Source organism: Hemiscyllium ocellatum, chromosome 6, assembly GCF_020745735.1.
Source record: "Hemiscyllium ocellatum isolate sHemOce1 chromosome 6, sHemOce1.pat.X.cur, whole genome shotgun sequence".
Lineage (NCBI taxonomy): Eukaryota > Metazoa > Chordata > Chondrichthyes > Orectolobiformes > Hemiscylliidae > Hemiscyllium > Hemiscyllium ocellatum.
Window position 1 is genome coordinate 15,846,211 of NC_083406.1, and position 15,763 is coordinate 15,861,973.

The 15,763-nt window shown below is 43.9% G+C and overlaps 1 protein-coding gene across 1 annotated transcript in view; it reads left to right on the plus strand.

Moving 5' to 3' along the window:
- LOC132816368 (collagen alpha-1(IV) chain-like) overlaps positions 1 to 15,763 on the plus strand; it is a 222,719-nt gene that overhangs the window by 168,373 nt on the left and 38,583 nt on the right. The window contains exons 34-39 of the mRNA XM_060825835.1: positions 1,704 to 1,856; positions 3,979 to 4,077; positions 9,953 to 10,042; positions 12,903 to 13,042; positions 14,823 to 14,949; positions 15,035 to 15,115. Of these exons, the coding sequence (XP_060681818.1) occupies positions 1,704 to 1,856; positions 3,979 to 4,077; positions 9,953 to 10,042; positions 12,903 to 13,042; positions 14,823 to 14,949; positions 15,035 to 15,115 (690 nt within the window). The remainder of the gene's footprint in view (positions 1 to 1,703; positions 1,857 to 3,978; positions 4,078 to 9,952; positions 10,043 to 12,902; positions 13,043 to 14,822; positions 14,950 to 15,034; positions 15,116 to 15,763) is intronic.

Here is a 15,763-nt window from a genome sequence, read left to right on the forward strand (position 1 = left end):
TTTCTGTAGCATTAATAGACACACAAATTTTTGAAAACAAAATTGACATGTGACAAATCTCCTGCAGACTGGTGCATCCAACTTTTATTCTCTCTTCTCCCTTTGGTCAAGCTGCATTGAATACTCCATGTCACCATATTGTACGATACTATTTAACATACCCTCCTGCATTCTCAGCTCCTTGTTTTGCTTCATGTGTGTCCACCCTTGCCGTATTTCTAAACGTTCATTATCGGGATATGGGTGCTCTTGGCCAGACCAGCATTTATTGTCCATCATCTTTCATTGAGCTTGATAGTGAAATACCTTCTCGAAACCCTTCAGTTCACAGGGGACACCCACACTGCTTCACCCAATGCAGTGAAGAGATGACTATGTCTTTCCAAATTCGGACGGTGTGTGTGACTCAGTGTCCTCATGCTGCCCCACATGAATGTCACAAAGAATCTTTTGAACAGTGAAGTCAGCCAAATGTTCTTTTTGTCCATGTGTATTTCCATGCTCTGAAATATATAGTGTCAAATGAAATGGCCATGTTTAGTCATGGAGTGAGCTCCATGTGATGGACTCAGATTAGAATAGAAGGTGATCATTAGGTTTCACTAAGTGAACGTCGAAGGAATATAAATCAGATTTAATTTTCACTGTTGGATGACCTGACCGGGAGGCAGCTTTAGGCATGAGGTTTTGGTATGAGTCAGATTTGTCTCCTGTGCAAGTTGGCTAACCTGTTTGCTAAGGCCCCATTCTTGTGACTGGCCTTGTTAATGAGATACTCATGACTCACAAGCAGCAGGGCCAGGAGGAAGTGCAAAACTCAGAACAGAAACAAAAAAATCTGGTCAACGTCTCTGTCTCAGGCTTGAGATGGAAGAATAGCACCTCATTTTCCACTTTGCTACAACCTTCTGGACAGAATATCAATTCAACAATTTTAAGGCTTGAAACACCATCTCCCATCTCCTGATCCCCAAATCCCACCCACCAGGCCCTGTTACCACACAACCCATTGTTAGCCACTAATTATTCATTCTCCCAAGATGATCATTACCCACTACTTTATATTAGATTAGATTCCCTGCAGTGTGGAAACAGGCCCTTCGGCCCAACCAGTCCACACCGACCCTCTGAAGAGTAACCCACCCAGATCCATTTCCCTCTGACTAATGCGCCTGACACTATGGGCAATTCAGCATGGCCAATTCACCTGCCCTGCACATCTTTGGATTGTGGGAGGAAACTGGAGCACCCGGAGGAAACCCACACAGACTCAGGGAAAATGTGCAATCTCCATGCAGACAGGAACCTGAGGCTGGAATCGAACCTGGGACCTTTGTGCTGTGAGGCAGCAGTGCTAACCACTAAGCCACCGTGCCAGCCCAGTTTGTCCAACTCTTCTTCTCTCTTTGGTCTTTTATCTCCACTTACCATTTACTCCTAAGACCCCATCTTCGAAATAAAAACCAATTCTTTCCTAGCGACCTGAGGAAGGGTCACAGAACCTCAAATGTTAAACATAGTTTCTCCCCAGAGATGCTGCCAGACCTGCTGAGCTTTTCCAGCAATTTCTGTTTTTGGTTGTGAGCAAATAAATCTCTTGTGTTTTTCATGACTTTGATGCACTCCTTAACGCCGAGGCAAAAAGATTCAAGCGAGCTTTCCTAATTTGAAGAGTGTGTATCTCACCACGTTTTTCTCATCAGGTGACCGCGGCTTGCCTGGATTCCCGGGACCCTCTGGGACAGGCGGTGAGAAGGGGACAAAAGGAGAAGTTGGTCTTGTGGGAAAGCCCGGATTCATAGATAAAAGTGAGATGGAGAAAATGAAAGGACAGAAAGGAGATACAGGAGATCCAGGTCAATGCATTCATCTTTGATTTTTCATAACAACAACGTATTCTGCACACGTGCTGTGCTCTTGTGTATCTGCTTGTGTGTACATGTCTGTGATGGTGTGTATCATATATCTCTGTACAGAAGTATGTGTGAATGTGTGTGTGATGTTTTGAAAAGAAGATATTCATTGGAGGCAACTCAGAAAAGGCTCACAGGGATGATCCCTGGTATGGAGGGATTGCCTTATGACCAAGGATTGAACAGGTTGAGACTCTATTTATTGGAATTTAAAAGAATGTGAGGTGATCTCATTGAAAAATATAGAATTCTTCAGGAGCTTTACCAGGTAAATGCCGAGATGATGTTTCGCTTCATGACCAAATCTACAACCAAAGGGCATAGTCACAGAATAAAGACTGCGATGAGGAGGAATTTCATCTCTCAGGGAGGTGTGAGTCTTTGGAATTCCTTGCTGGCAGAGAGCTGTGGGGATAGAATCCTTGTGTATACTTCTGGCTGAGACAGATAGATTCTTGATCAGTTGGGGATACAAGGGTGACAGGTAAAAGACAGGAAAGTGGCCATGAGGAATATCAGGTCAGCCATGATCCTATTGAGTGGTGGAGCAGGCTTGAGGGACTGGAATGTCCTACTCACGTTCCTATTTCTCATTGTCTTAACTCTATAAACTTATATATAAGTGCAAATTCTCTGCCTGCTTCTAGTTACCCATAACTCTTAATTTGCAATTACCTTTTTGATGTTAATTTTTATACAAGCTGAAATTAATTTTTGTTGGTAATGCAAAACAAATGATAATGAACCATTCTCCAGCCACCCACTGGTTTTCTGATGAATCAATCCATTAGGGAATCTTGCCATGAAATGTTGAAGATTTGATGGAATCCACTGCAGATCACCAAGTCTGTGGGGTCCAGTTACATGCCAACAAGGAGCCTGGGGAATCAGGGAGGCCTGGGTTGGCACTGCCCCTTCATATGTTCAGGCCTTGATGCCTCCAATAACGGGCAGGATGCCAGGGCAGATTAGCAAGCCTCCAGCTATGGGACTCCTTACCTCACCATTTACCGGGCTAGAGCCTGCAAGGTGAGTTGGTTAGGAGAAACCGAGGACCGCAGATGCTGGAGATCAGAACCAACAATGTGGTGATGATGAAAGGCTTATGCCCAAAACATTGATTCTCCTGCTTTTTGGACGCTGCCTGACCTGCTGTGCTTTTTCAGCACCACATTGTCGAATATGAGTTGGCTGTTCCCCTGGGAGGTTATGGAAGTTGCCTTTCCATTTAATCCCCAAGGGTGAAGTGCGGGAAGGTGAAACACCTGAATATCGAGTAGTCATTCAGCAGGCTTGGTTCCATTTTGTTTTGGCAAATGGAACTGTGGCCAAATTTGTTGTAAGAACATAAGAAATTGTTTCAAGAATAGGTCATTCAGCCTCCCCATCCCTCATAATGATAGATCAAGGAAGATGAGAGGAGACTGCAGTGGATCATGAATGCAGACATAATCTGGTTGAGCAGGATAGTCTTTTTCTGAGATATACATAAATAAAAAGAAGGTTACATTGGAGTTAAACAAGATTCAGCTTGAGTATTGCATCCAATTCTGGGCTCCACCCTTTCAGAGTAGGTGAACAGAGTGCAGAAAAGATTCGCAACAATAGTTCCAGGAATGAGGAATTTCAGTAAGGAGGATAAATGGGAGAAGCTGGAACTTCTCTACTTGAAGAAGAGAAGGCTGAGTGGAGATCTGATTGAAGCAATCAAAAACTTGACAGAGTGAATCAGAAGAAAATGTTTACCATTAGGTAAACATCGAGGGCAAGGCAGCATAAAGTAATTAGGAAGAGAAACTAGAACAGCACAAGGAAAGTCCTTTACACACCGCGAGTGGTTAGGATCTGGAGTGAACTGTCTGAGAGTGTGGTGCATACAAATTCAATCAAGGCATTCCAAAATGAAGTAGGCAATTACTTGAAAAATAATTAAGACAATGCAGGCTGCTTGAAAGACCTTTACTGATGAGTCCCCCTCAACATAACAAGCAAGCATCATCTGTACACACAGTAAAAACACACAACTCGTTCTTATGAAATCATCTTTTTAAACATCCCTCTGCAGGTAGGTCAGGCTTTCCAGGACAAAAGGGCTATCAAGGTATCCCAGGTGACCCAGGGGTGCCAGGAGAAGATGGACAACCTGGATTACCAGGACAACCAGGTAAGGGATAAATCAGATGGATGGCACAAAAATAAATAAATGTAATAAATCGATTCTGAGAAAAATAGCCAAAACTACGTTTTGAAATTCCTTGCTTCCTGCTTCTCTCTCAACGAGACATCAGAAATCTCAATGTCATTTGCTGTCGTTTCCTTCAGAGTTTTGTCATTGATGTTTTGAATGAATAGTGTTGGCTAAATTGTTATGTTATAGTTTGGACATCTGAGTAGAACCATTTCTATAGCTCTTTCACAGCCTCAAAATGCTTCAGGGTCAATAAAATACTTCAAAGATATAGCTGCTGTTGTACTAGAGGAAATTCCATAGACAATTTCTGCATAGCAGGATCCAACGAAGAGCAATGCAATCGTGGCTGGACCATCTGTTTTAATGAGATGGGCCGAGGGATAAATATTGATCAGGAAATCAAGGAGAATTTTGTGGAATATTTTACAACCCTTTGCAAAGAGAGGCTACCTGTAAGTTTAACATCACATTTGTCTGAAATGAAGTAAATGTGTAAATTGAACCACTGGTTGTCGGATTCTGCCTGGCAAGACCTCCAAAAAACAAAGTCCCCTCTGCAATCTCTCAATGCCAATAGGTATGTACAGATTAAAGATGGCAAGGCAGGGCCATGATAAGCCCTGCCTCCTTTGGAAAGTTAGTGAGAATTGGCCTCCCAATTTAAAACGCTTTGAGCTAACCCCACGGTTAACAAAGTGGCGGTGTTCATATGTAGAGTCATTTGCAGGGCTGATTATTAGTGTTTATGGGGTGGTTAAAGGATGTTTCTGGAACATTTCTTTGTACTCAATGTGAAGTGTCGTTCTCCATCATCAGGTGATCACTGGTATATGAAGCCTTGATTCTGTGGCGTTAACCTTAACTAGCCGACCCATGAATGATCCGCATGCCCCTTTATCAAAATCACTTAATACCTGCTGGAAATGTCCAGTGAGATAACATGTCTTAAATGTTGACAGCATGTTATTCCAGTCAGTTGGAAAAGCAACAAAAGTGAAAAAGCTCCTCACTTCACTTTGTTATGGAACAGATCAGAGCATACCCCTCCCCCCCACCAAAATATTTTAAGAAAGCAGCCGAGACCCTAACTTTTTTTCACTTTGAAGACAAGTGTAAAGTGCTGTGTTTCAGGTATGATGTGACTGAATGTTTCAGGTATGATGTGTCTGGATGTTTCAGGTATGATGTGACTGGATGTTTCAGGTATGATGTGACTGGATGTTTCAGGTATGGTGTGACTCGATGTTTCAGGTATGGTGTGACTCGATGTTTCAGGTATGGTGTGACTGGATGTTTCAGGTATGATGTGACTGGATGTTTCAGGTATGGTGTGACTGAATGTTTCAGGTATGATGTGACTGAATGTTTCAGGTATGATGTGACTGGATGTTTCAGGTATGATGTGACTGGATGTTTCAGGTACGGTGTGACTGGATGTTTCAGGTACGGTGTGACTGGATGTTTCAGGTATGGTGTGACTGGATGTTTCAGGTATGATGTGACTGAATGTTTCAGGTATGATGTGACTGGATGTTTCAGGTATGATGTGACTGAATGTTTCAGGTATGATGTGACTGGATGTTTCAGGTATGATGTGACTGGATGTTTCAGGTATGATGTGACTGGATGTTTCAGGTACGGTGTGACTGGATGTTTCAGGTATGATGTGACTGGATGTTTCAGGTATGATGTGACTGAATGTTTCAGGTATGGTGTGACTGGATGTTTCAGGTATGATGTGACTGGATGTTTCAGGTATGGTGTGACTGGATGTTTCAGGTATGGTGTGACTGGATGTTTCAGGTATGATGTGACTGGATGATTCAGGTATGATGTTACTGGATGTTTCAGGTACGGTGTGACTGGATGTTTCAGGTACGGTGTGACTGGATGTTTCAGGTATGGTGTGGCTGGATGTTTCAGGTATGGTGTGACTGGATGTTTCAGGTATGATGTGACTGGATGATTCAGGTATGATGTTACTGGATGTTTCAGGTACGGTGTGACTGGATGTTTCAGGTACGGTGTGACTGGATGTTTCAGGTATGGTGTGACTGGATGTTTCAGGTATGATGTGACTGAATGTTTCAGGTATGGTGTGACAGGATGTTTCAGGTATGGTGTGACTGGATGTTTCAGGTATGATGTGACTGGATGATTCAGGTACGGTGTGACTGGATGTTTCAGGTATGGTGTGACTGGATGTTTCAGGTATGATGTGACTGAATGTTTCAGGTATGGTGTGACTGGATGTTTCAGGTACGGTGTGACTGGATGTTTCAGGTACGGTGTGACTGGATGTTTCAGGTATGATGTGACTGGATGTTTCAGGTATGATGTGACTGGATGTTTCAGGTATGGTGTGACTCGATGTTTCAGGTATGATGTGACTGGATGTTTCAGGTATGATGTGACTGAATGTTTCAGGTATGGTGTGACTGGATGTTTCAGGTATGATGTGACTGGATGTTTCAGGTATGGTGTGACTGGATGTTTCAGGTATGGTGTGACTGGATGTTTCAGGTATGATGTGACTGGATGATTCAGGTATGATGTTACTGGATGTTTCAGGTACGGTGTGACTGGATGTTTCAGGTACGGTGTGACTGGATGTTTCAGGTATGGTGTGACTGGATGTTTCAGGTATGGTGTGACTGGATGATTCAGGTATGATGTTACTGGATGTTTCAGGTACGGTGTGACTGGATGTTTCAGGTACGGTGTGACTGGATGTTTCAGGTATGGTGTGACTGGATGTTTCAGGTATGATGTGACTGAATGTTTCAGGTATGGTGTGACAGGATGTTTCAGGTATGGTGTGACTGGATGTTTCAGGTATGATGTGACTGGATGATTCAGGTACGGTGTGACTGGATGTTTCAGGTATGGTGTGACTGGATGTTTCAGGTATGATGTGACTGAATGTTTCAGGTATGGTGTGACTGGATGTTTCAGGTACGGTGTGACTGGATGTTTCAGGTACGGTGTGACTGGATGTTTCAGGTATGATGTGACTGGATGTTTCAGGTATGATGTGACTGGATGTTTCAGGTATGGTGTGACTCGATGTTTCAGGTATGATGTGACTGGATGTTTCAGGTATGATGTGACTGAATGTTTCAGGTATGGTGTGACTGGATGTTTCAGGTATGATGTGACTGGATGTTTCAGGTATGGTGTGACTGGATGTTTCAGGTATGGTGTGACTGGATGTTTCAGGTATGATGTGACTGGATGTTTCAGGTACGGTGTGACTGGATGTTTCAGGTACGGTGTGACTGGATGTTTCAGGTACGGTGTGACTGGATGTTTCAGGTATGGTGTGACTGGATGTTTCAGGTATGATGTGACTGAATGTTTCAGGTATGGTGTGACAGGATGTTTCAGGTATGGTGTGACAGGATGTTTCAGGTATGGTGTGACTGGATGTTTCAGGTATGATGTGACTGGATGATTCAGGTACGGTGTGACTGGATGTTTCAGGTATGGTGTGACTGGATGTTTCAGGTATGATGTGACTGAATGTTTCAGGTATGGTGTGACTGGATGTTTCAGGTACGGTGTGACTGGATGTTTCAGGTACGGTGTGACTGGATGTTTCAGGTATGATGTGACTGGATGTTTCAGGTATGATGTGACTGGATGTTTCAGGTATGGTGTGACTCGATGTTTCAGGTATGATGTGACTGGATGTTTCAGGTATGATGTGACTGAATGTTTCAGGTATGGTGTGACTGGATGTTTCAGGTATGATGTGACTGGATGTTTCAGGTATGGTGTGACTGGATGTTTCAGGTATGGTGTGACTGGATGTTTCAGGTATGATGTGACTGGATGATTCAGGTATGATGTTACTGGATGTTTCAGGTACGGTGTGACTGGATGTTTCAGGTACGGTGTGACTGGATGTTTCAGGTACGGTGTGACTGGATGTTTCAGGTATGGTGTGGCTGGATGTTTCAGGTATGGTGTGACTGGATGTTTCAGGTATGATGTGACTGGATGATTCAGGTATGATGTTACTGGATGTTTCAGGTACGGTGTGACTGGATGTTTCAGGTACGGTGTGACTGGATGTTTCAGGTATGGTGTGACCGGATGTTTCAGGTATGATGTGACTGAATGTTTCAGGTATGGTGTGACAGGATGTTTCAGGTATGGTGTGACTGGATGTTTCAGGTATGATGTGACTGGATGATTCAGGTATGGTGTGACTGGATGTTTCAGGTATGGTGTGACTGGATGTTTCAGGTATGATGTGACTGGATGTCTCAGGTACGGTGTGACTGGATGTTTCAGGTACGATGTGACTGGATGTTTCAGGTACGATGTGACTGGCTGTTTCAGGTACGGTGTGACTGGATGTTTCAGGTATGGTGTGACTGGATGTTTCAGGTATGATGTGACTGGATGTTTCAGGTATGGTGTGACTGGATGTTTCAGGTATGGTGTGACTGGATGTTTCAGGTATAATGTGACTGGATGATTCAGGTATGATGTTACTGGATATTTCAGGTACGGTGTGACTGGATGTTTCAGGTATGGTGTGACTCGATGTTTCAGGTATGGTGTGACTGGATGTTTCAGGTACAGTGTGACTGGATGTTTCAGGTACAGTGTGACTGGATGTTTCAGGTATGATGTTACTGGATGTTTCAGGTATGATGTGACTGGAAGATTCAGGTATGATGTTACTGGATGTTTCAGGTACGGTGTGACTGGATGTTTCAGGTATGGTGTGACTGGATGTTTCAGGTATGGTGTGACTGGATGATTCAGGTATGATGTTACTGGATGTTTCAGGTATGGTGTGACTGGATGATTCAGGTATGATGTGACTGGATGTTTCAGGTATGGTGTGACTAGATGTTTCAGGTATGATGTGACTGGATGATTCAGGTATGGTGTGACTGGATGATTCAGGTATGATGTTACTGGATATTTTAGGTACGGTGTGACTGGATGTTTCAGGTATGGTGTGACTGGATGTTTCAGGTATGGTGTGACTGGATGTTTCAGGTACAGTGTGACTGGATGTTTCAGGTACAGTGTGACTGGATGTTTCAGGTACGGTGTTACTGGATGTTTCAGGTATGATGTGACTGAATGTTTCAGGTATGGTGTGACTGGATGATTCAGGTATGGTGTGACTGGAAGATTCAGGTATGATGTTACTGGATGTTTCAGGTATGATGTGACTGGATGTTTCAGGTATGGTGTGACTGGATGTTTCAGGTATGGTGTGACTGGATGATTCAGGTATGGTGTGACTGGATGATTCAGGTATGATGTTACTGGATGTTTCAGGTATGGTGTGACTGAGGAAACCAAAACCCAGAAATCTGATCTGTGAGAGCTGGCCGCATCCAGTCAGGCTGCATTTACAAAAAATTCAAATCTTCCCAAGCTGTTTACATCACCCCAGAATGCTCATCACCTCTGCCTTATGACCTCTCTTCAAAACGAAAGGACAAAATAACCATTAAAGCCACAGCATCATCACTGTTGCTTGTTCTTTGCAGTTTACATGATCTCATTCAGGGCTGAACAAGAGACCTCACATCCTTTTCACTGATACGGGAAAGACTAATTTACAGGGTTTCTGCTCTAGCCTCATCTGTGTGGACATTGGCTGTTGACCCTCAACCATGACTTTGATAATCTGCTTCCTTTAGAGGACCAGCCTACCCAGATTCAAACCTGAACATGAGCTTGGTGCTACAGGACTGCTGTATTAACCCTGTCTCAGTAACAGCTCAAAGAGAGCAGATGGTAAATGTGAGAGAGACTGTGGGGTTAATTAATGGAACAATAAAACTAACGATAGCAATGTCACTCCTTCCTCTAGGGCCAGCTGGAGATCCAGGAAGAACGGGAGAACCAGGATTTACGGGCACTCCGGGAGAGAAAGGATCAATTGGGGAAATGGGCTTGCCAGGTAACCTCGCTAAAGAGTGAAAACTCTCCAAAGACTGGAGCAAGCATCTTAACCTTCCAGTGATTTTGTGTCTATTGGTCAGCCTTCCCAAGGACAAGGCTGGCATTCCTACAGCCCTTTTCACAATCTCAGCACATCACTGAGCACTGTGCACCCTATGAAATATTTTTGTCATGCAGGTAACATGGCACTCAATTTGTGCACAGAAATATCCCACACACAGCTACATGAACAGATACCGAGATTGCAGGTTAATGTCCTGACTCGGAGGACTCAAAAGGAGTGACGTTTTCGAAAAGGGTGGCAATTGGTTGGCAGACAGCTCTGATTGGTTAAGCCTTTGCCATGGCTAGTGCACCAGGGAAACCACAGACCCCAGGCTTTTGTTTAATTCAAAGAAGGCACAATGACGAAAAATTGTCCCTCTTTTCTACAGAATGTAGGACCCTGCTCATGAACTTATGTAGCTTAGAGCAAGTATAAATGAGCCACGTTGCAGACCCAACTGAGCATTTTAAACTGGCTGTATGTGTCATTTTTATCACATTTGGTACAGATCCACACCACACCTTTGCTGAACCCCTCCCACCTGTACCTGTGCCTAAGGACAAAGCCTGGACCTTGGGCAGGTACATTACTAGCAGAAGCCAGCGTTATTGCCAGCTAATGACGAGCTGCCAGCCTGTGGCTGACAATTCACAGAGACTCTTGTGGATGCAGGTGCACTGCAGGTCGATGAATACAGAAAAGCGGGGTGACCTGGGACTCTCAATATATCTCTCAAGGTGATGGGCAAGATCCCCATCACCAACATTACATACCACCCACATCCGATGAATCGATTTGAGTTTCTTGAGGTAGTAAACAAGCCGGACTCAGTAGCACGGTGGCTCAGTGGTTAGCACTGCTGTCTCACAGTGCCAGGGACCCAGGTTCAATTCCAGCTTCAGGCAGCTGTCTGTGTGGTGTTTTCACATTCTCCCCGTGCCGTGTGCTCGATGAAGAAAAAAATATATATATAACCAGGGAATTTAGAATCTCCTCAGTTCAGGGGCTGACTCTGAGCTGGCTGGCCACGGTCAGTGTGTTGCGCATGGTACTCTGGTTTCCTCTCACAGTCCAAAGATGTGCAGGTTGGGTGAAGTGGTCATGCTAAATTGCCCATAGTATTCAGGGATGTGTAGGTTAGGTGCATTAATCAGGGGTAGATGTAGAGGAATGGGTTAGGGTGGGATACTCTTCAGAGGTTCAGTGTGGACTTGTTGAGCTGAAGGGCCTGTTTCCACACTGTAGGGATTCTATGATTCATACAATTGAACCAGTGGATCTAAAATACCTGGATTTTTAAAAGAACATCCAGTGAAGTACCATGCTACAGATGATTGCACTGACTGAGGACTGCTGACATTAGCAAGATTGGAGATTGGTTAATAAGCAGGAGACAAAGAGTGTGGATAAGCAGATCAGTTGTGGAATTGGCAGGCTGTAACTGTAAGGATTGGTGCTTGATCTTCAGCCATGTATAATCTGCATGATTGAGTTGCATGCAGCGAGTGTAATGTATCTAATTGGGCTTATGACACAAAGCTAAGTATAAAGTAAACTGTATATGAATAAAGTTTTATGCACTCGATGAAGAAAAATATGTATATATAACCAGGGAATTTAGAATCTCCTCAGTTCAGGGGCTGGCTCTGAGCTGGCTGGTCACAGTCAGTATATTGCACACATGTAAATAAAGGGTAACTTGGTGACAGGGGGAAAGAAAACAAAGCTGTGAGGAAGCCACAAAGAAGCCATGAAAGGATCTGGATGGGTTAAGTGAGTGTGAAAGAATGTGGCAGATGGGGTGTAATATGGAAAAATGTGAGGTTAATCGCTATTCATTGGGATTAGACACTGGGCAAGGTTGGTGACAGAGACTTGGACACCCTTATGTGAATCAGAGAAGGTTAATTTGCAAGTACAGCAATTAATCAGCGAGATAAATAAGCTTTTCCTACAATAGCTGCCAGTATAAGAGGAAGTAAATTGGGTTCAAATTATTCAGGGTTTTGTAATGACCACATGAAACTTTATGTAGAGTTTTGATCCTTACCATCCATAGGAGGGGACCTTCACTGGACTGATTCCTGTGACTGCCAAACAGCTGGTAAAATAGACTCAAATTCTTGAATTATCGAAAAATAATAAATGACCCTATTTGACACGTAAAATTCTTGAAGGAATTCACAGATCAGAAACTGTTTCACCTGGTTGGAGAGTCTAGAACACATGATTGCAGTCTTAGGATAAAGGGACAGCCATGTAGGACTGAGCTGAGGTGGAACCTCTTCACTCGAAGGGTTGTGAACCTTCAGAATTCTCTACCCTGGGAGGTCAGTGAAGGCTGAGTCATTGACTATATTCAAACCAGAGCTCAATTTCACACACACTGAGGAATAGAGGAAAATAGAGAGAGGGCTATGCTCAGCTGTGATCTTATTGAATGACAGAACTGGCTCAAGGGGCTAAATGGCCTATTCCTGCTTTTATTAGTTATGTTTTTATGTTCTCATTGTTCTATTCTCTGACATCCTTCCCCTAAAGAGTTGTGACTTGGCCTTTAACCCTGCAAGCACACTTGGGTGAGACATTGTGTCAGGAATTGAATCCTTGAGACTGATCTTGAGGGACCACTCAATGTCATTAGTGCAATTCCGCTGCACTTTAATGAAGCCATTGGGAGAATCCTTCTGAGGACAAAGGATATCAATCATGGGAAGAACGTTTCAGCAACTGTTGAACTTTTGGGTCAGGATTGGATTGAATGTTGAGCCTACAAGGACAAATTCACTAAACTTTGCGTTTCATTTCTCAGGTCCCATTGGGCCTCCTGGTACCCCGGGTGAACCTGGACAGACGGGCATGCCTGGTTATACTGGACGGCCTGGTGAGAAAGGTGAGAAGGGCAGCTCAGGACTACCAGGAATTGGAGTTCCAGGTGATCCAGGGCCAAAGGTAACCACATGAGATGAGCTGTTGCCATAGTGGCAAGCAACACTCCCACCACCCCCCCACTCCTTTTGTGGTTATGAGAGCTCCTTTCTGTCTGTTGCTCTGGTTTGACCCTAGTAAGCTGCGTGGGGATCTAGGGGAATCACACTGGTGAGTTACTGTGAAATTGTGAGGCATTGCTCCAGTGAGTAGCCTTGAGACACATTTTGGTTCCCCCCGGCTAACATCGAAAACAAAAGTCAGTGGGGGCCATCTTGCCTCAGGAGCCAAGGGTGACATGGAGCCAACCAGAGCACTCCCCTGTCACATTCCTAAAAATCAATCTTAAGTCAAAGGTCACAGAATTGCAGCGTTATGCAGCAGAAAATAGTGACAACCCACTGGACTTGTTCTGGCTGTTTCAAAAGAACTATCAATTAACTTCACTCCCCTGTCCTTTCCCACAAAGCCCTGCAAATGATTCCTTCTTATGTATTTGTTGAATTGAAGATTGTTATTCAATCTGATTTGATTGCTGTTCCAGGTAGCGCACTCTGGATTACACCAACTCCCTTGCCAATGATCTAAACCCAATGTTCCTCTGGTTATCAGCATTCCCATTCGTGACAATTGGTTCTCCTTATTGACTCTATCAAACCCTCTGATTTTGAACACTCAATTAAATTTCCTTTCTCTGCTGTAAGGTGACTACATAAATGATTTAGATGTGAGCATAAGAGGTACAATTAGTAAGTTTGCAGATGACACCAAAATTGGAGGTATAGTGGACAACGTTACCTCTGATTACAACAGGATCTTGACCAGATGGGCCAATGGGCTGAGAAGTGGCAAATGGAGTTTAATTCAGATAAATGCGAGGTGCTGCATTTTGGGAAAGCAAATCTTAGCAGGACTTATACACTTAATGGTAAGGTCCTCAGGAGTGTTGCTGAACAAAGAGACCTTAGAGTGCAGGTTCATAGCTCCTTGAAATTGGAGTCGCAGGTCTCTAGGATAGTGAAGAAGGCATTTGGTATGCTTTCCTTTATTTGTCAGAGTATTGAATACAGGAGAAGGGAGGTCATGTTGCGGCTGTACAGACATTGGTTAGGCCACTGTTGGAATATTGCGTGCAATTCTGGTCTCCTTCCTATCAGAAAGATGTTGTGAAACATGAAAGGGTTCAGAAAAGATTTACAAGGATGTTACCAGGTTTGGAGGACTTGAGCGAAAAGGAAAGACTGAACAGGCTGGGATTGTTTTCTCTGGAGCATCGGAGGCTGAGGGGGTGACCTTATAGAGGCTTACAAAATTGTGAAGGGCATGGATTGGGTAAATAGGCAAAGTCTTTTCCCTGGGGTCGGGGAGTCCAGAACTAGAGGGCATAAGTTTAGGGTGAGAAGGGAAAGATATAGAAGAGACTTAAGGGGCAACTTTTTCACACAGAGGGTGCTACGTGTATGGAATGAGCTGCCAGAGGAAGTGGTGGAGGCTGGTACAATTGCAACATTTAAGAGGCATTTGGATGGGTATATGAATAGGAACGGTTTGGAGGGATATGGGCCGACTGCTGACAGGTGGGACTAGATTGGGTTGGGGTATCTGGATGGGTTGGACCAAAGGGTCTGTTTTCATGCTGTACATCTCTACGACTCTATGACTCTATTTCCATCATCTCCAACCTCCAACTGAAAACCCTCGATCTTGCTTGATTGGAAAGTTGAAAAACATGGTGCTCCTCATATCAAATGGTAATAATAGTGTGTACTGATCAGATTTGATTGTGCGTGTGTTGACAATTTAGGGAGATCCAGGTCTAACAGGCTTCCCAGGTGATCCTGGCCTGAAGGGTGAGTCCGGTTTTCCGGGTTTGCCGGGATCGCTGGGTCCGACGGGACAGAAGGGAGATCCAGGTGCTCCAGGACTTCCAGGTAGGGCGCTGAGATTCTCTCTGACCTGTTTCAGTTTTCTGAATGAACAGGAGCAACTGATTCCATTTCTATGGTCATTCTCCAGGTAACCCAGGGCTCCCAGGACAGAAAGGTAGCCTTGGCCTCCCAGGTGAACCAGGTTTCTCAGGAAGTCCAGGACTGCCAGGTACGACTAAGTAGCAATTCCTCCTAAATTATTCATTTTGCATTTTTTGTAAATAGTCACTGATTTATAACATATATGCAGGTATTCCGACTCTCCCACTGTGATGTTTATTCTACACATGAGCAGTATCCAAAGTTCAATTTCACATTTGATTCCTTTTTCTTTTGTTTATTCGTTGAGATATGAGCATCATTAGCAGGGCAGGTATTTATTACCTTTCTCTAGTTACCCTTGAAAATATCATAGCAAGCTGCCTTCTTGAAGCTTCGTATTCTGTGTGGTGTAGGTGTACCCACAATGCCCATTTATCTTGAAGTGCATTCAAATCGCCAACCTGAATCCTGTGTGCATTTGAAAGTAAAAAGTGAGGTCTGCAGATGCTGGAGATCAGAGCTGAAAATGTGTTGCTGGTTGAAGTGCAGCAGGCCAGGCAGCATCCAAGGAACAGGAAATTCGACGTTTCGGGCATAAGCCCTTCATCAGGAATGCATTTGAAAGTGTCCAGTGGTTCTGCTTTTCTGACATTATAATGTTAACAATCCTATCCTACATGTTGACTTGTGTCTTATAGATATAGGCTTTGAGGAGTCAAGAGGCAAATTGCATGCTGCAGAATTCCCATCCTCTGATCTGCTCAAGATTTCTATC